Source organism: Amblyomma americanum, chromosome 7 (genome assembly GCF_052857255.1).
Source record: "Amblyomma americanum isolate KBUSLIRL-KWMA chromosome 7, ASM5285725v1, whole genome shotgun sequence".
Taxonomy (NCBI): domain Eukaryota; kingdom Metazoa; phylum Arthropoda; class Arachnida; order Ixodida; family Ixodidae; genus Amblyomma; species Amblyomma americanum.
In genome coordinates, this window is record NC_135503.1 from 115,646,581 (window position 1) to 115,666,808 (window position 20,228).

General features: G+C 47.6%; 1 protein-coding gene across 1 annotated transcript; it reads right to left on the minus strand.

Annotated features, from left to right (window-relative positions):
• Nucleotides 1-13,410: 13,410 nt before the first annotated feature.
• On the minus strand, nucleotides 13,411-16,480 carry LOC144097404 (uncharacterized). The gene is made up of 3 exons (XM_077630132.1): nucleotides 16,180-16,480; nucleotides 15,562-15,688; nucleotides 13,411-13,816 (listed from the first exon to the last, which is right to left on the minus strand). Exons 1-3 carry the CDS (start codon nucleotides 16,437-16,439, stop codon nucleotides 13,463-13,465), a joined length of 741 nt encoding a protein of 246 aa, XP_077486258.1. The 5' UTR covers nucleotides 16,440-16,480; the 3' UTR covers nucleotides 13,411-13,462.
• Between the last annotated feature and the right edge of the window lie 3,748 nt (nucleotides 16,481-20,228).

Below are 20,228 nucleotides of genomic sequence, written 5' to 3' on the forward strand. Positions count from 1 at the left end.
GCCGCGGCCGAGCAAGAGGCTGTCGTGGCACATACACGACACAAGGGAAGGAGAAATTTCACACAACGCCAGTCGAAACAAACCTTGTATTGTGTCGTTGTTCCATGTCTCCGCTCACGCGGCGAGCTCCTCATGTTTCGAGCTGTGCAAAAAGAAATAAACGACCGAAGCTGGCATGACGGTGTTGTGGCACTGGTGCAGCGCTCCTGTTAGGGGTGTGAAGGGAAGCTGGCCAGATAGGTCGGGTGGCCCAATTTCGGTTCCGTGTTTATTAGTTGGTTGGTGAAAGATATCACATTGTCACCGAGAAACAGGTTGACGTACGCAGCCCTTGCACCACAGCAGCCCTTGCACCATGAGTGTTTGGAAGCTCCACAGGCACACACCTTTATGAATAAGAGTGTAGTTTATGATGCCAGACAATCCTCCCGGGGACTGTCGGGAACTAGATCATATGCAGTGATGAAGACAGTGGCTTCGAGATATGCCACGGATTGGGGGGGGGAGGGGGGGGGGGGCTGTTTCCGTGGTTTAGTAGTTAAGTACTTAGGTTGCCTGGTAATATAGCGAGAACTGTAAACCTGCGGTTTATTAGTACAGGTTACTACTCTTTAAGTTTTTTTTTCGCACAAAACTAACAACTGCATGCGGACTGTACGGAGGTCCGCACGTCTGCCAGTAGAGCGCTCGAACGGTGTACTTTCGGCGCCACGGTCGACATCCACGAATACCGCCTGGTTTGATCTGAGCATGCGCCGCCACTTGGCTGGGACTGTCCCAATATTTTTAGCCTTAACTGACCGCAGCTGTGACCGCCAGCACCGCAGGGCCGTGAAACCTAAGTGGAGATAATACGTCTCGGCGTGCGTAGTCTGAAAATTTTTTGCGTGCACAATCTTTGACTCCCCCCCCCCCTTCCTGCATTCGCTTTCGTCACCATTCCAACGGTCGATTATTATCGTTGTACATGCACCGTGTGCTTGCATTCGGTACAAAGCTATAGCATGGTAATTTGCTACAGTCAACGACAGCTGGATATCAGGATTGTTGTTGTCGCCTACTGTGTCGTGAACCGACATCATGGAACGAGCTGAACAGCTTGAAAGCTCGGATAAGCGGGACCATTGCGGTTGATTGTCGCGCTTAGAAACAATGAGCCCGCAGAACACGTGATACGCAGCCTACTTTATTCACATTATTATCTTATATAAATGCCGAAAGCGAGCGTGGGGTGGGCAAAGAACAATAATAATCTAATCATCTTTTTGGCAAAATAGTGACGAAAGTGAATGCTGCTTGTCATAGTTGCCACACGCAAAAAATTTTGAGCCACGAGCGTTATCTCCGCTTTTGATCAGCGGCGACTGAGGTCAGTCACATGAGTGTGGTGACGCATGCTCAGACGAAGACTATCTCAAATTAGGCGTTATCGGTAGATGTCGCCTGTGGCGCCCAAAGCACGCCGTTCGGACGTTCTATACACAGCCCTGGTGACGACTGTGTACGAGGAGAGTAGTTTCCTGGATTTTCTATGTTGCTTATGCGTTTCCCGTGGCCTGTCGCCTTATCATTTTCTGCTCGCTCCAAGGGGGGGACATATCGCACGCATGCCTGCGAGGCGTTAGTAGACTTGTTTGCGAATGCTTCTCGTATACGTCCTCTCGACGCTGCTAGATTGCTTACAAATGCTTCTACATACTTCTATCAGAAATGCGCGAGATAATTTGTTTTGCGGCGCAAAAAAAAAGTTATAAAGCCGCACGCGGTGGCGACACACAAAATGCCACCGCTGGAAAGAAGAGAGCATTTTCTTTTCCCGACCGTTAAAGGTTTCATGGGAAAGATTGTTACTGAAGAGATATGCCGAGTATCGAAACAAAAATTGGGTGAGTTTCAACGTAGTTCAACCAAGCAGACATGCGAGAGCATGTGCTTAACCTGATTGGCTAAAGGTTTCGCTTTGCTGGGTCGTTTACACGTCTGGCGATGTTCTTAGACCCAGGTTAAGCTCTGATCGAGGTTACGCTGATCAGATCTGCTCGCGCTGCAGATGGAAGACGTCGACGTCCAGTGCACAGCGCGAGAGTGTGCTGCAGTTCAACATGAGGCGTGAGCGGCTGCGGTGATTGAAACTAGATAATAAAAATAAAGAAAACAATAAAGAAGAAAAGCAGCGATAGCTTAGTGCATGCTGTCGCGAAGCGGCCTGCGGAGCTAGCCTGCTCGCGCCGCCGCGGGTTCGACTCCCAGTCGTTGATATTTATTTGATTTCTTTTCATTTACGGATACGTACGTAGGTGACAAGATTCCTGGTCGGTGTTAGTGAGCGTTTGAGGGCTTAATTCGCACTCAAAGCGAGGCCGAGAAAGCCTCAGTGGTCGATTCTGGGTTTCGTTGAGGAAGATTCGGCGGTTACATGCTTGTGCTCTTGCTTATCTGATGTCACGACAAGGAAGGCTTTCATAATCATTGTTTTGCGGTGCGCCAAGTTTTGACAAAAAGCAAGGCACGGCAGAGAAACGACGAGCTTACTGGACGGTGCGTAAGTCGTCGACTTTTTGCGTGTGCCCGTTTCTTGTTTTTAGTCCGAACTTGAGCACTACGAAAGAGTCACGGAACTGAAATTGACTTTATTTGCCGGAAGAAATTTAGGTGGATTGTCATGCAGCGCTAACACCTGTAGTCAGAGCGAATGTCGCATTTTTTTTCGTATATAACTTGGGAAAGCTTTTGATTTAGTCAGGTGAAAACACGGACTGCCAGATGCAAACATTGCTTGCTCTCGTCCGGAGTGGCTGACTGTCGCCTGTTCGACGCTCTGTCATTACCATCGAGGATGCTTCCTCCTCTGACTTCAACGAGAAGAAAACTTGCTTAATGGACCACGATATTTTACTTTGCAGAGCTTTTTTTGTTAAAAAATGCGACGCTGAGTTGTATGCAAAAGAGGAACTTCTCTAATCATTTCATTTACGAAACTGCCGTTCGAAAGCAGGGGCTAAATAGTTGCACAGTATGCCCTGAGGCAATAAACGCAGCTAAAAGTAAACACAAATATAGTCCTACAGGCATTTTCTGGAGGACAGTAGACGCTGAGGTGCCGCCTGTGAGCGGCGCAGTGATACTCAGTGTTGTTCGCCCCTTCAGACTTGCGTGGCGTCTTGTGCAGCTCCTCCACGCTTCCGCCTCCTTCCAGCCAGCCAAAGGTGTTAAATGGGACACCGCTGAAGGGGCATAGCGATCGAATTTAATCTCCAAATTTTAAATCTGTCATCAGTCGGGATTTTCCGGCAATGACCCTCTTTGCAGTTGCGACATTCGCAGTCATGACCAAAATTTCATCGTACGTTTACGACAGCCCTGCAGCAGTTTTTCAGAACGTAGCAGAGCGTATCTGCGCTTCCGCTCCGCTCAGTCGGCAAGCGATGCGCTACTGCGCATGCGCCAAGCGCTCAGACGGGAGCGCGCGAGCGGACCGGCACTTCCGCTCCGCTCGTACGCTGCGCTAGCGGAGCGCAGAACGGCGCGACGAGCGTGGCTCACGAAAATCCTTCTGGTCTCGCGCTTGCTTGCTAGTTCAACATGGCGGACAGTTCAACAGACGCTGTCGCATGTGCCGCAACCTCTGCAGAACGCACAGGCGTCTCTACAGCCGCAAACATAGAAGAAAGAGGTTTCGCGCTGATGAAGATTTGTGCCTTTTGCGCGTGGTGGTTGCGGCAAACCCATTCACAACCTCTGCGTTTGGGAGCAAATGCCCAGAAATAAGAAAATTAACAAACGGCTGTCCAAAAACAACGTACGTCTTTCGTTTCACATGTTATAAAATGCTCACAAGCAAAAATATTTCTTTGAAGTGCGGCGGAAAAATGTAGTGCGGACATAAGGCAACGACAGGAAAACAAATAAAACAAATAAATCAAATTAACATATAACTTATTATTAGTATTATTATTATTATTATTATTATTATTATTATTATTATTATTATTATTATTATTATTATTATTATTATTATTTGCTTTCAGCACACATACAGGGCCTCATTCAAGGGCACAGGCTAAGCTACAATGCCTGACGAGGCCTCTGTCCCTCTGCAGTCGAGGAGCGCAGTGCGGGTACAGAAATAAAGAGACGAAATACAGAGGGAAGCATATCCAGGGGTTGTTTACGATGCAACAGAAAACTGAAATATCACGCGAAACATATATAATTTTGTAACTCACAGAAGTTTAAGTATAAAACATGAAAATTTTGAAAGAAGTCGTAAACAGGAACAGATAAGGACCGTGATCCATTTACCATAGGGTCTTAACAACCATACCAATTATCGTAGGATCTAATAGTACCGCTAGGTGCAGCTCAAGTCCTTCAACCTTCCACAGCAGATGCCGCGGCCAGCAGCTTCTCCTGCCGTTTTTCTTTCATTATGAATAAACCACTAATTTCCGCCGGCTCCCTTCGCGTCCCGTGGCGACGATCATAACCAGACACCACTGTGCCCTTAGCTGACGTAACCCTGAAGGAGCGCCTCGACGCTATCCTGATTAGTTTTGAACTGCAGCGTGCGCCACCTTCCCTTCGGCGCCCCGAGCGCAGCCTAGTGCACCTTGCTGCTTGGTGGATGCTCGCATGAGCACTCTGCTGTGCTTTTTACTAACAAAGCCTCTTCTACCACTTGTGCCGGCAAGACTGCGCCGCACCGCCGTTTACGGGAGGGTCGATGTTCCGTTCCCCCAGCACCCCCCCCCCCCTTTTTTTTTTCTTCCCCCTACCGCACTTCGAGACTCCTTGCCCGCGTGTCACCATAAATTAGCGGCCACCGGACAATAACACTGTGTGAGTAGTGTGTGTGCGACGAGAGAGGAAGTACACCTCCGACTCCGATCGCCACGTCTCAGTTCCAAGGAGTAAACAACCTGTACGAGGACTTTTCTTGCTGGTCTCTGGCCCCCTCCGTCTTGCCTTGACCCCGACCACTCTTTACTCTGCGAATCCTGACTGCCGCCTACCCATCCAATGCCAAGGAGATCTCGGAGGCACAGTCGTACGTAATTCTTGTTACCCGTCGTTCCTGCGTTCGAGGAGCTCAACATGGCGGGGGCGAGACCATACATTCGCTGACACAGAGAAAAGAAGTAAATATTAATGAAAGTAATTTCGCTAGTCATTAATTACTTTTTCGGAAAATTACTGCCGCGAATTCATTGCATTACTAAATTACTAGGGCAGAAAAGTAATTCATTGCATTACATATTACTGGCAAAGTAATTACAGTAATTACACTGCAGCAATTCCATTACTGGCATGTCTGGTGTGCGCTACGTGCCATCAGACGCGAGCACAAGAAATATACGAAAATATTTTAGTCGAGGCAAGAAAAAAAAAAGATTCGTGCATGGCCACAAGTTTGCTATCAGCACAAATCGCAGATAACCTCCATGCTCCACATTACCTCGACCTCACTTGATTTCGGGCTCTCCAGTGTGTCAAGGCCACGCGTGCTAACTCGGATGACCTCGTGTCAGGAAGAACGCTCTTCCCAACCAACCGTGCCTAATAGCGAGAAGGAGCGCCGAAGTGCATGCGTTTTTGCTTCTCAGCAGGTGGCTGTTCCATTTCCATCACGCTATTTTCGTCCTCCACTTTTTTCACCTGTCTTGTTTTTTTAGTTCGTCGTTTTGGTCGTTTTGGTGCCTCGTTGGAACAGGCAAGCGTTGTGTATGCTCCTCCGACAGCCGTTGCAGCTTGGTCTTTTGCCCTTTCCTGACGTGTCTCTTGCGTACTCGCAATGGGGAAAAGATAGAAATAAAACAGTAAAAAAAACTGGGATGCAAAGAAGCCACTTAACAAAGAAACGAAGAAACAAAAAAAGGAAGGAAAGAAAAGAGTGAAAGAAACAAGTAGACGAAAAGGATATGAACGAAGAAAGAAGGAAACAGTGGAACCAAGAAGGGAATAAGGAAAGAAGCAGAGCGGCAAAGAAACGAACAAAAAAAAAACGGATGGGCGGATGAGCAGAGGACGCAAAGATGGAAGGAAAGATAGAAAGGAACAAAAATAGCGGAATGAAAGTGAAAGAAAGGAGGAAAGAAAAGAAAGGAAGAAAACATTGAAGAACGAAGAAAGTAGAAAATGATCGGGGGGGGGGGGGGGGAGGGGCACTTAAGGAACTTACGTGGAAGTAATGCGAAAGCATTGCAGTTCCTTTCCAATTCTATTCTTTTCCGTTGTAGTTAGTGCAGTTGTGAGTAGTAGTACTGGCTATTATTGGTTAACATTTGTATATTTTCCCGTGTTTGATGACGTCACACCGTTTCGTCAAATCACGAGTTTTTGGGCGATGCCGGCTCTTCGTGTCGATGAACCACCTAATGCTTTGGAATTAATAATTCCTGGCGTTCTGCTGTTTTGCTGACCAGCTAACCATTCATCTGCCCTTGTCACTGTTCCGGTAAACGTAAACATAGTATTCCTGAAAACACGCCCGACTGGTTAGGGGCTACTTACCGGTGGGGGCTTTATGGAATATAAATCGCTGTCTGACTGTTTCCCCGCGCTCACCAAAGCCGTGGCTGCTTGAAAGTTTGGCTCCACACCTGTGGCGCTCATCTCCCCGCGTCTTCTCGAGGAGCTCTTCTGACCGGCCCGCGTTTTCACAAGATCCTCGCCTAGTGCTGTTCCCAACGCGCAGTTCATGGCTTCGTGCGCAGTTATGAATGACAGAAGCTATCGCGCCTGCAGATGAAAGAAAACTTCGCGCCGACCCCGGTAGCGGCGTAAACGTAACCCGCCCAGACAGGCCCCCACCGGTCGCGGACTGCAGCTGCAGAGCGCAGGTGTCCATCCCCCGCTCCGGCCTCTTCCGCGGCCGGCCCGGGCATGTCTGTGCATGCTGTTCACACGAGCCAAGGCAGCCGGAGACGCATGAAGACGCGGAGAAGGGCGGTCGAGGTCGACGAGCAGCTAGTTGGGGTGGAGGCTTGTTAACCTACAGCGAGCCCTTGTCTCGAGCCGCCTGGGCTGCGGTCTTGCACCGTCTTAGTGATTACTGTAAATAGATCCTTGTGCGTTCTTCTAGAGGCACGTTTCGTGAAAGCCATCTGCTAGATGTTCAGATGCCACGCCGACCAACAGCTAGACAACTCGGCCAATTTTCTGTCTGTGCCAGTGCGATTCTGGCTTGCATCGCAGTGAAACTTGTAGCACTGCTACTCTCTTAGTCATTTATTAAGACTGACATTCCGCCAGCGCGTAGGAAATTATCTCACTTTCTTATAGTCGCGCAATCGCGTCTTCTTCTAGCTGGTTCTTAAAGGCGATCGCAGGATACCCGTTGTTAGTACGGAATCTTGTACATGTGCATGCCTCATTGCTGTTGCCGTCAGTAGATCAACGTTTAAGCTTTTATGACGCAGAGCCGTCATTTTAACATTGCTCCGCTTTTATTTTTCCTCTTGGCTTTAAAGTATTGTATTGGGAGCGCTGCTGCCACTTCTCTTTACGTTTTCGCCTCTACTTACTTTGAGCAGTCTTTTAATTAATTTCCCTCTATAGGAAGCCCAAAGATATGCGGCTCGTTCCAATTCGCACAGCCTGTTGGGAATTGGTGCGACATACGCTACAGTGACGGCCTGAAGTCTCCAGGCAGCAAGAGAGAGATCACACATATCCATAATCTACGGTTTCCTCTCAAGGTTTGCATATATGTTGTCCTGGCCGTTACTGTTCATGAACACTTCGTTTGTTATGGCTTATAATTCCCGTTTCCGCGCCCTATATTAATTCCTTCTGCAGTCTGCTGACTCTTTCTGTGCCTTCATATACCGCCTTGCTTGTCTTTCGCGAGGCGACCCTGTTCCCTGTCCTCCAGAACTACTTCATTATCGTCTCATCGGTATTGTAAGTTTCGTTCCCGCTGTACTAGTATGCAAAATATCCTAGTCTTCTATTGAGTTTGGCTCCGATTATGGGGTTTAATGCACCAAATCGACTTTGGCTACGAGGGACGACGTAGTGTTGGGCTGCGGATAATTTCGACCGTCTGAGGTTCCTTAACCTGCACTGAGGCGGGCCTTAACATTTCGCCTCCATCGAAATTCGACCGCCCCGGCCGAGATCGAACCCACCTCTGTGGGGTCAGCAATAGAGCACCATAACCACTGAGCCACCGCAACGGCTGAGCCTGCTGTGTCTTTTGAATTCTATTTTTGGGTTATGGCTCCTTACTGATACCTCAGATTCAGTCGTTCTGAAAAGTAAAGTTTCTTGTCACTCCACGCGTTGCAAAAGAGTAAAAACAACAAGTCTAGGTTGTGAAGCATAAAAGTCACCTAAAAACGGGCAAAGCTATAACTTTCGGGCTCAAAACAGCGCATAATTATTTTAATTCTCTCACATGTCGCTCGAAAAGTACTACGCGGCCAAATCCCTCTACGGAGCACGCGGCGCCGCTCGGCGACGGCGGTGGCCGGGGAGGGCGGGGGAAGAAAGGGAGGAGCGGCAGCTTCATGCGCGGGAGCCAACCGGGAAGAAAGAACAGCGCGGCCCGCCGGTTCTTCGCAGAGGCAATGAGTCACCGCTCTCGAGATACTCTCAAGAAAGAGTGAGCAGCCTGAAAGCCAATCAGAACACCGGCAGGCCCCCCTCTGCTTCACCCTTGCTTGTTGCTGGGGTCTCTACTTAACCTGAGTTGTTATCGGGGCTTCGACTGGTTAGTTCGGGAAACGGGGCAGCGTGCGGGTTTTGTCCGACTTCGTGCGTCGCCAGTGCCGGGGCAGCAACCATACTGACGGCCTCTTGAACGGTCGTCGACGTCGTCCTTGGTTGCGAAGCTCCAGCCACTGGCCGAAGGCGGAGAGACGTCGACTCAAATCATGCAGTAAGGGCCGAGTGCCGAAATTTTGTTCAGTTTTTTTTTTTCCACGAGATTGAACGTTTTGAACACTGACTTTGATGCTTCTGCAAACTGTTCGTTATGAACTCTTTGTGAGCGGGGCCAAAATGTTTCGAAATTGAGCAACTGTTGTTGCCGAGAACAGAGTGCTTTAATCGCCACTCGTGCCACAGATGAGGTTGAGTGCATTCAGTATTCGTTGCTCAGTTGGACTCCAGCAGGTAATCCTTAAAGGACAAGCTTGGGTTTCGTAAAATGGCATTTCGTTCTTTGCTTATTTCCTTTTACGAGGGCAAGTGGTTTTATTCTTTCTTTTTTGCCGCCTTACACTCTGTAAGCGTATACACAAACAGGGATGGTTTTTGTAACGCCCGTTATTAGCTACAGAACTATAAGATTATGCACCTGAAGATAAAAGCCGGTACGTGCCGAAGCTTTGAGTACAATACGAGGTGAAGTTGCCGCTGCTCGGCTATAGGTAGCAATGTTTAAGACTACTAAGCAAAATAATTGATGTGAACGGTTGGCAGAGACCGCCTATAGCTTTGTTGTCGACCGTCGCCTTTTGCGTACCCTTGAAATTCTTGTGAATTCTCGCATGTCAGAAAGCGCTGTGAAAGAAAATTTCTTCTCGTCAGTGCCGTCACATGTTTCGATGTTATTTTCCTGTTCTTTTTTTCTTTCTCTACATCACTCTGTCACCTTTTCTAAATACGATTTCGTCTCGCAAAATTATTTCGTCGCTGCCAAATTATTTTTTTGAAAATTCATAGCCAGTTATTATCTTCTCTAATCGAGCACATAATACATACGAACGCGTGAGTTACGAGAGATTTTTATAGATTATCATAACTCATCCTTATTGTTTTTGTTGGTACTTCAAGCTGGAATATATATGCGCCGTCTCACTTCATCCGCGGAGGATTGGCAGCGTTAGCAGGCTGTAGTTATTTTATTTATTTATCTCCCTAACGAATGTACAAGTGCTCTAAAGATCACGAAAAACGTCGATTTCCTCGCTGACAAGCGCAGCCAGGCACCGAGTGGTGCATTGTACAGGTCGCTATGGGAACTACAAAGCACACACTTCAGTTATGGCTGTATGCTAGGATGCCCAGTAATTAGGCTTTGTTTTTCGTGTTGCGAAAACTTTTGTGGGCACCTGTACGCTTGGAGATTCCCGTACACCATAGAGTTAGGCGAGTTGGCGAACGCTTCTTTTATGCTAGGAGAGTGACGCCAGGGAAGGTCAGGTTGCGTTTCTGAGTGAAGAGAGTTACAACGTGAGCAGTTTGAGTACGACCACGAAAAAGAATGACAGTTTGTATGCGCACGCGGTGTTATTGAAAGGAGTTGGGAGGCGGCAGGTGCCAAGTACAGTTGCTCGAGGGGATGCTTGTAGCGCGACAAAAAAACACAAGAGACAGAGACGAACGGGACAAGCGCTACAAGCATCCCCTCGAGCAATATGAACCAACTCGCCCAGCAAAATGTTTTATTGAACTTCATTCCAAGTACAGTACCTCGTTAAAGTGAGATCCGTTGCTTACTGCGGAATATGGCGTAGTCCTATGGTTTATGGGGGTATAAGGTCCCAAAGCGACTCAGGCTTTGAGGAACGCCGTAGTGAAGGACTCCGGAAATTTCTACCACCTGGGGTTGTGCTTTAGCATGCACTGACATCGCACAGTACACGGGCCTCTAGAATTTCGCCTCCATGAAAATGCGACTGCTACTACCGAAATCGAATCCGCGTTTTTTTTTTTTGATCGTCAGCCGAGCGCAATGACCACTGAGCCACCGCGGCGGCGGGGGAATGGGAATAGTCACGAAAATTCGACCCTGATGCGTATACATATGTCATTGCATGGGGGAGAAACGTTGTTTGTTGCATGGATGGTAGCCTGCTACGACTGATGCCGGCTGTTGTTAAGGTGGTTGTAAGGTCCCTTTCGTTACACTTCAGCAGAGGGGGAGGGTGCTGTCTCGTGGCAAAAAGACAAAAAAAAAAAAGAAAACGCGCGATCAACACACGTCAAGACTTGACGGAAGCGGAGCAGTATCTTCTGAGTATTTAGAGACAACGCAGAAAGGAATCAAATCGATTCTATGTCGTTTGGAAGACACTTCTGTTAGGATTGCAAGGTCGAAGGCCGGAGTTGGATTTTTAATGGGCTGGCATGTTTAGAATCTAATACAGGTGCTTCATAACGGCAGAACTCATTAGACACTGTAACGTTCATGACAGTGCATAATATCCTACATTTTCACGAGGTTTACAAACAATCTATGTGTGTACAATCAGCAACGACTGAAACGCGAACAAGAGAACTGAGGTGATAATACAAAAACACCAACATATTAGCTCCTGGAGAATAAATACAAGCGAGGTTGAATAACACTTCTGAAGAAGAGTCTTCGCTCCTTCAAGGTTAAAATAACATGGCCTTGTTTTGAACTTCCCCTGGCTAAGATCATGTTATTTTCATGTTTTTCTCAATTTTCTTGTTTGCGTTTCATTGCTTGCTTATATTACATGTTTTCTGAAGTATCAAGCAGTTACAGTAGATTTGTGATACCCTTGTCACACGGCCATTGTAACCGCGGTTACGCTTAACTGCGGTGAGACGACTTAACCGCGGTTAAAGAAAACCGTCAAACCACCCCTGCCGTACAGGAATTAGTCCCACCACTCGACGACTTGGTGATGATCACGTGTTTTCCACTTCGACATAACTAAAATTACATTTGCAGTATTTTGTTCTGAAAAATTGCTTAATAGCAATTTGCGGCATTTTTTATTTGCTTGCCTATGCGTGTGTAGAAGATGCAGGTAACTTCAGTGCGCATGAACCTCAATCTGACGCCGTTTACTAAGCGCAGTCCTTTAACACTGAGTCTAGTCGGCTTCGTAGACAATATAGTAGCCAACTACCGCCGGCTCTCCCGCGTTTCCGCTCACGACCCTCGCACTGCCTGCGTGGTTTGTCCGAGTTCATTTACGTGCATCGTTGCTTGTGCCCACAGGATTCGAGCAGCAGACGCTATTGCCCAGCCGCAACGGGATCGCAGCGCCTGCGATGGCTGCGAGCAAACCGGCTTGCGAAAATCGACAGCGTGAAGGTGAATTCTGGTTGATGTTCACGATGCAACAGGCTGCCCTTCAGCGCCAGCGTGTTCAGCTTATAGCGCTCCTAGCCGAAATTGAGCGCACGGAGGAAGAGCGACGATGTGCCGAGATGAGGTGCCGCAAGCTCGAGGCTGCTATTGTGCAACTGTGCCCACGCGAGCGGAGGGTGTGGGCGTACCCGAGAGGAAATTCTTGGTAAGAGACGACGGTGCTTCGCCTTCCAGACAGCGAGTTCAGGACGCATTTCCGAGTGAATCGCAGCACTTTTAGGTACCTTGTGAACGCATGCGAGTGCGTGAGAAGACAAGACACAAACATGAGAATGGCTGTACCGCTGTACAAACGTGTTGTAATCAGCCTTTACCGTCTTGCCACGTCGGGTGAAGACAGAAACGTCAGCAACGCTTTCGGTGCGGGCAGGTCCACAGTGAATGAGATTTTTTGGGAATTCTGCCATGCTGTTGTGCTGCTATTGGAACGAAGTTTGTGATGTTCCCGAGAGCTCACGAGTTGGCCGAGCCTATGCGCCAGTTTGCTGCAGTGACTGGATTTCCGCAAGGCGTAGGCGCCCTAGATGGGTGCCACTCGAGGTGTGCCCACCTGAAGAAAACGCAGTCGACTACTTCAACTACAAAGGATGGTATAGTGTCATTCTTTTGGCAGTGGCCGATCACAAGTACACATTGCTGTACGTCAATGCTGGTGCGCCAGGTAGGAATCACGATGCTGGTGTATTTCAAGTCTCAAGGCTCTCGAAACTGTTGAGCAGCGAGCTGTTCAGCAGAGAAATAAAAATTCTTGATGGCGTGCCAATTGGGCCTGTCCTGCTCGCCGACCAAGCGTTTCCTCTCCAGATGATGAAGCCTTACTCGCAACCGGGTGCGCTAGGATCTCCGACACAGTAATTTAACTATCACCTTTCACCTGCAAGGCGCGTTGTGGAAAATGTGTTCGGAAGATTGAAGGCCCGGTTCCGCATTCTGTTGAAGGGACTAGAGTGCGACATACACAACGTGACCACTGCCATTCGTGCTGCCTGCGTACTTCACAATATATGTGAGCAGATGTCCGATCGCTGTGATGTGGCTTGGCTCGATGCAGCTCAAGCTGAAGAGCAGCGGCGCCCTCAGCCAGTATGCACCAGCAGCCGTTGTGATGCACCAGGGGTGGCAGTTCGGGATGCCTTAGCAAAACACATTGCTGCTTCAAATTGAAATATGCCATCAGTGTTGTGTGTTGCGACAGAAGACTGGATTTGATGCATGAAATTAATGTGCAGTACCCTCAGTGGTGCACTGTTGCACAAAACAAGCATGACACAACATCACAAGATGATGGTAATGTTCACATTTTTTATTTCTTTTTTTCGGCCAAGAAATCCGCCATCATCTCAACCATTTTGCTATGGATGCTGTTGGACTCCTGCAGGAGCTCCACTACTTTCTTTTGTATTTTTCTACTTTTTTTGGCTGCCTTTGATGCTTTCTTGGACTGCTCACTATGAAAGTGTAGCAGCTGCTGCACTGCAGATGATTTCCTCTTTCTGATCTTGTCTGCACCTGTGATGGCGGGCCGGGCACCGGCTGGGGAAATGCTGCTTGGCCCAGGGTCTCAGCAGTGCTGCTCGGTTCACTAGCGCTTACGTCAGCAGCAATGGTACTTAATCTGCTGTTATCCTCGTTTCCTGGCAATGTCGCACTTCCAGTTACGTCATCATTTTCATGAAATGTGACTCTTTCTCCCCATGACAGGAGCTGCGCATCTTCAGGCATTTCAGCCACCATTGGCATCTGCACAAGACAACCACATAACATATAGCATTGTTCCTAGGATGCAATTCTTGCTATGCTGTGCAATATTTACTGGAGGCAAGAATCATCACTTTATAGTGCTCTCTTGCTCCCATAACTGCTGTTGAGTGTACAAACTCACCGCATTACAAATGAGAAAAATATACTGCATGTGAGCACAAAATGCTTGTGCAGAATGAGTGTATTAATAGCCTTCTTAAGTTCCAACCACATGTAATAAAGAATTGGCACTGAAATCTAGTGCCTGCATTCCTGTTATGTTATGCTCAACAATACGTATGGTGTACTCTGTAATGGCGTTTGCCGGCCAATAGTATTGAAAATAATATAAAATGTCCTAGAAACACAGAGGCCGATGCAGCGGCTAGGCAAGGGCATTGATACTGTCGCATCTGGCCATCCATTCTTGAGGTGTGAATTGACCTGCTTTTTGAAGCTGTTGCATACTAATACGAGTTGAAAAGATCTAGTTCCAGCCGAATTACAGACTTTCTCATTTATATTTTATTGTTCCTTTGCCACGTTTCACCATTCCAGAGACTACTCTCATTCGTCGCTTGCGGTGGGTAACAGCACACACGAAGCACTCTACATAGGATTGGTCGTGCGGAGAGCCCACAATGTGCATATCGTGATGACGATAAGAATGCTTAGAACAGAACTTTAAAGGGATTCTGACAGCCCTGGATAAAAGGCCTTTCAGACCACAGATTGATGACTTAACGCAGGCAAAAGTTACGTGTAACGCGCTTAGTCGACATAACTTGTCCCTTTTTTTTTTTCAAGTATATTATGCCTTGTGCCTATTAATCATTGAAAGGCACAAGGGAATTTGCAAGCATGATGATGTCGCACCCACAGCAAACATTCTCTCTCCACTATCCACAAGTACATATCTGTGCCCATTTTGCTGACAGCTGTAAAATATGGGTTACAGTATAGTAAAAGCTACATGCAATAGGTGAATGGAAATGAATGTCAATAGTAGTTTGGCACCCATAAGCATAAAACAAAAGATAATCCTTCATTTGCACTTTCTCACTGCATTCCAGTTCTGTTCTGCAGTGAAAACAAGAAATGCATAGCTGGAACAGCAATGTTTCATTTACGTTGCTGTACATGTTAACACAATAAAAATACATGAACCAGAATGGGTTCCAAGCCTTTCCACCCTCCATATCCATGCAAATGAGTTTCCATATTAACAGGCTACAAATACATTGAAGATGTTTGGTACCAAATAAAACCCTATATCTTAAGTTGTTCATATAAGTGGCTGTCATATTAATGGGACACGACAGTATCTTATATCCTTGCTCCGGCCGATCTCTTACGTTACCAGGCAAAGAACCTTCATAGTTGGCAAGAACACGATTTGGATAATTTTTCTTCCGCATTATACCTGTTTACCATCTCGCGTACATCAAGCCATGTATTTATACATGCCAATTTCAAGAATAAACGTAGCTTAAAGTCTGCGCTGTGTGTGTGTCCTGTCTGCGTCAGTCTTTCGCACTGTTCTAAGAAGTATAAGTCATCAACTAGCCCGCACTTCCATCATTGTCAACGACTATATGTTTACAATAAAAACTCATTGACATTAACATGTAACCAGCTCATGCCTTCTTAAACCCACAATCTAGTTTTGTAATTTGCATTTGTTACAACAGTGTGCAAAATGACCCTTTAGCCTGCTATTTGAGGAAATGTAAATTACAGCCTACCTCCACATTTTCTTCAATCAACATTTCATTATTCATTGGGAGCGATCCCAGAAACCGGTGGAGGTGCCAGTAGAACGGCCAGTCTTGTCCGCCTGCGCCGGTGGTGGTGCCGGTGCGCTTGAGCTTCCTGGAATAAGATTTACCACTACTGCACATATGATGCAAGCAAGAAAAAAATCCAAAACTTTGCCATTTCACTGAAAAAGAAAACCTTCAGTGCATGAATGTATCTGCCCTATAAAATCAAACCAATGCACAGCTGGCATGTGGAATTTCAGTGATATTGTGAACGTAGCAAAAAGATGCGTCTATGACAGTGGCAACGACAGCGCACTGTTGGTGACGCAATAGCAGCGTAAGCACATTAGGACTGCAGGTGTCAAGTTGGAACAGGTACACGCCAGCCTTGTGTCTCGAATAAAAAGAAACACGGATCGCAATTTCTCGTGCATCAAGTGGAGCCTAGGCCTCACAGTTTTTTTTTTTTTTTTGCTGTGGTGAACCACACAAAGCTCGCACAATGCTACAGCACCCCAACGGCTGCATGCCGCTACGCAGCGTTCAAACCCCAGACCAGCACTCGAAAGCAGCATGCATAGAGATTACAACTTTACTTACCGATACTTCTTATGCAGGTTATCTATTTTTTGGCGGGCCTGCTTCGCGGTATGCGGCCCCTCGCCGTGAAGCGCAGCACTCAGATCCGCTGCAATCGAAGCATAAATACGCGCGTTTCTCGTGCACGCACGCAGAGCAGGCAAGTTCTCCTCCCAAATTCGTATTAATGTCATTGTGGCATGGTGCAACCATGACACTCTCTTCATATCAGCCCGAGACTGTTGACTCGCAGCGCACGACTCTGGCATGGGTGCCGCCATGTTTACGGTTTGAGCGACGAAACCGAGGCTGCCAAGCTCGGTTTGCGCGAACTGCGGTTAGCGAGCTAACCGTGGTAGGTTCCGCCGTGTGAACGGCAGCAACAATGATTAGCGGTAACCACGGTTACGATAACCGCGGTTAGGAGTGCCCGTGTTACAAGGGTATTAGTCGTTATCTGAGTAGAGATACTGGCCACGATTTGCGTAGGGCTTTCATTGTTGTAGACAAACCATGTACAATTATGCTAATCAGGCACTTGATCATCAAATGATAAAATTATGTAATAACTATCTAGACATCCTTGAGATCGCCAGAACATGTGGAAATATGCGAACTTTGGAACAAAGAATACAATATCTTTTTACTTCAAAAAGAGATCAAATACATATGACTTACCCAGATGTGTAATGGCAATGTTATTGTGTTCTGACCTCGCTATTTGCGTACAAGGCGCCAAGGATAACAGGCGTTTTTTTTTACACGTGCTTCGTGTGTATATTTGTAAGGTGGTGATTTCTGCACCTAGTTGCATACGCGGTCTACATATATTTTGCGCCCGCTTCTGTTGCGCCCAGTGGGGCCAGGACCTCGTCAGGAGATTAATTACCTCATTTTGCCCTGTCCCACGGTCAGTACCGTGTATTGCCCGTACAATAAATAGATAATTAAAGTTACAAGATTGCACTTAAGTCTCGTCGGGTTCGAACCCGACCGCGGCGGCTGCGCTTCGATTGAGGCTAATCGCTAAAGCGCCCGTGTGCTGTGCGATGTCAGTGCACGTTAAAGATCCCCAGGTGGTCTAAATTATTGCGGAGCCATGCACTACGCCACCGCTTCCTTCCTTTATTCTTTCACTCCCTCCTTTATTCCTTCCCTTACGGCGCGGTTCAGGTGCCCAACGATATATGAGACAGATACTGCGCCGTTTCCTTTCCCCGAAACACAATTTTCATTTTCATTTACTTAAGTCTGCTAATGAGCGGAAATGCGAAAGGCTTTCCCCGTCCTCTGTTTCTCTCTACATATTTCATTTTTATTTGCTTTAATATTATATTGCGTTGGTTTTCTTTCATTTTTATTTCCTTTGTTTCTGTTTTTATTTTTTCTTCAGTTCTTCGTGTTTACTTTCTGTTATTTATTATTTATTTTTATTTTTGGTTATAATTTTTGCCCATTTCTAGTTTTTTTTATTTCTTTACACATGTGTTACTTAATAGCTGTTAACTGTTTTTTAATTAGCTTCTACATTTTATTTACGATAGAGCTTATGATTGACAGTTCGAGCCGACAACGTCCGTCCACAAACTTCCGTCCACGCCACACATGAGCAAGAAAGGCTTACGCCTTAGTAAATAGGGGTGGTTGCAACGGCAATCGCAGAAGCCAGCGCAGGTATAGGTGATTGACATTTGAACCAAGTGCAGATAGAGCAAAAGGAAGCGGTAATGATAAGGGGCCCACCACTGATCAGCGCGCCGTGCGTGCAGCCTAGGGCGTAGATGTAGACGGGTTAGTCTAACGACGCGTCCTTTAGCCTGTGGTGCAGTGCACCAAGGTCATGCAGATTGCAGAGGCCCCGTGGGGCAAACGCTCATACCGCTGGTTTTTATACAGAGCCGGCGTTTGATTTTAAGTAAAAGGCGCAGTGTATACGGCGGCCGGTTAATGTAACCAAAACACAGGCTTTTATAAACCTCAAGAAAATGGCTTCATAATCCGGAGATCTTTGGTCTACTGCATTGGCACGACCTGGGATTTTTCGAGCAGTATATATTTTTTCTTTGGCGGATTTTTTTTTGACCTTGCATTGGATACATCAATATCCGGAGTGTGGAAATAGGGTGCACATTTCTAGCGGATAACCGAAGAGAAACAAATTTTCTTACGAAATGACATCCCGTCTTCTCCAGGTCATCTTCGAGGATGACCACAAATGGAAATTAAAGCTCCTTGTTCTTTTGCGCGAAGTAATGTTCGTCCTGAGAACGAAGTTCTTCGTTCTCGGTCGTCTTCTGTTGTTTATTATCCAGATGCCGCACTTAGGAACAAATTGTCCGTATGTTGTCCTCTGCCACGCTGCTTGTCGCTACACTCGTGGCGTTGGCCTTCTTACGCACTGCAGCCGCCCGAGAGGCTGGCATTTCAGTCGTCCAAAGGTAGTAGTGGAGGAGACGTCGTCGTCGCCTCTGGGCACAATCTGTTGTCCTATCTTCGCCTCATTCTTTTAATACGATAGCAGTAGAACCCTCATTGAAAAAATATGCGTCGTCGCGGTCGTAAAATTCACAGATTGGCTGAAAGGAAGCGACATCACCATTAAAGCTGTGATTTGGACGAGTCGCTATGTGTTCATGTTAGGGGAACAGCGCAACAGACGCGTTTGTCTTGCCTATGTCCCGACGCTGTTGCACTGTTTTCCTAAAGGGATGTCACCATCCCGGAAATGACGGCACTTCCAGTAGCGGCATCAGCGTCCTCTAAAGGGAACTGACGTAACTTTCTCTAAAGGCATGAACAGTGCCTAATGCCATCGCATTGCCAACATGTAATGTATGTGGGGTCCCCGGCAGTTTTCCTTTTTCTTTTCACTGACAGTGCATGAATATCCGGAAGACAGCTATGTGAACTGATGCTCCTGCATGGTTAGAGCGTCATGCATGAGCATCACCGTTGACTTGCACGCACTACGCCACGCGCACTTCCATGCTGCCCCTGTTGACGTGGGTTCGTGTCTGCGTATAGCGAAGGTCCGAAGGGTGCACGTGCTGCTGTCAAGGGGGCCCCTCGTGTTCGGAGAGGTTTCCAACGAGGCTGTTGACATCGCGGGAGGCCTCGGGGCGTGCGCATCGCTATAAACATGTCGGAGGACGCGTTCAAGAGCGGCGGCAGGAATGCTGAGCCGGCGCTGACGCGAGCACGGCCCGCGTGTACGACGCGAGGGCGCGTTTTGTTTTCTGCGCACTCCATGCCTGGGTCCAAGAAGGATCAGTGGCTCGCCACGCAGCGCACCTCAGTGGGATGGCAGACGGATCGGCCCTAACACTAGGGGCTGAAAGCGCTGAGGGAAGTGACACTGACCCACCGCTGACAATGTGAGTTCAACACGTTTCAGCATGAGCGTAGTAGTCGAATAGGAAGGAGACGTGTATATCTTAAGACGCATGTCCGAACACACTGACAGACACAGTGCTAAGCTGTGATCTGGCATAGCACTACGCCTTGACGTCCATCACGTGTGCGTCTTCTTGCCCTGCTTGAGTTGTGATTGTGTAACGAGGAGCAATAAAGCGCATCTTAGTGTGAATACAGTGAACCCTTTAAGGCAAGTGTGAAAGTGGACCGCGGAGCGCCCGATCGGAGATTGTTGTCTGTATAGCGTTCTTGTTGTTCAATACGTCGCCGAAAGACCCCCCCCCCCCCCCCCCCCCCCCCCCCCCCCCAATGGCCACAAAGTTAGCCGACGTCGGTTTCTCGCAGCAGTGTCTGCGCATTATTATTCTCAATCCAGACAGCTTTCTGAAAAGTAGTCCCTGCTGTGTCAGTGCTGGGCATCTTCCAGTTAATGATGTCAACTTCGTAAGGATTCTTGTTTTAGATGTAGAAAGATAGGGAGTTAATACCCGCCATGGTGGCTGAGTGGTTAGCGCGCTCGTCTACTGAGCCGGAGTTCCCGGGTTGAACCCTACCGCGGCGGCAGCGTTTCGATGGAGACGAGACGCAAAAGGCGCCTTTGTGCTGCGCGATGTCAGCGCATCATAAAGATCCCCAGGTGGTCGAAATTATTCCGG

Excerpts from the sequence above, each read along its gene's own strand:
- LOC144097404 (XM_077630132.1), bottom strand. The coding sequence starts at position 16,439 with ATGGCGGCACCCATGCCAGAGTCGTGCGCTGCGAGTCAACAGTCTCGG. Across the intron at positions 15,689-16,179 it reads AACCTGCATAAGAAGTATCG|GAAGCTCAAGCGCACCGGCA; the intron begins GTAAGTAAAGTT and ends ATCTTATTCCAG. Across the intron at positions 13,817-15,561 it reads TGATTGAAGAAAATGTGGAG|ATGCCAATGGTGGCTGAAAT; the intron begins GTAGGCTGTAAT and ends TGTCTTGTGCAG.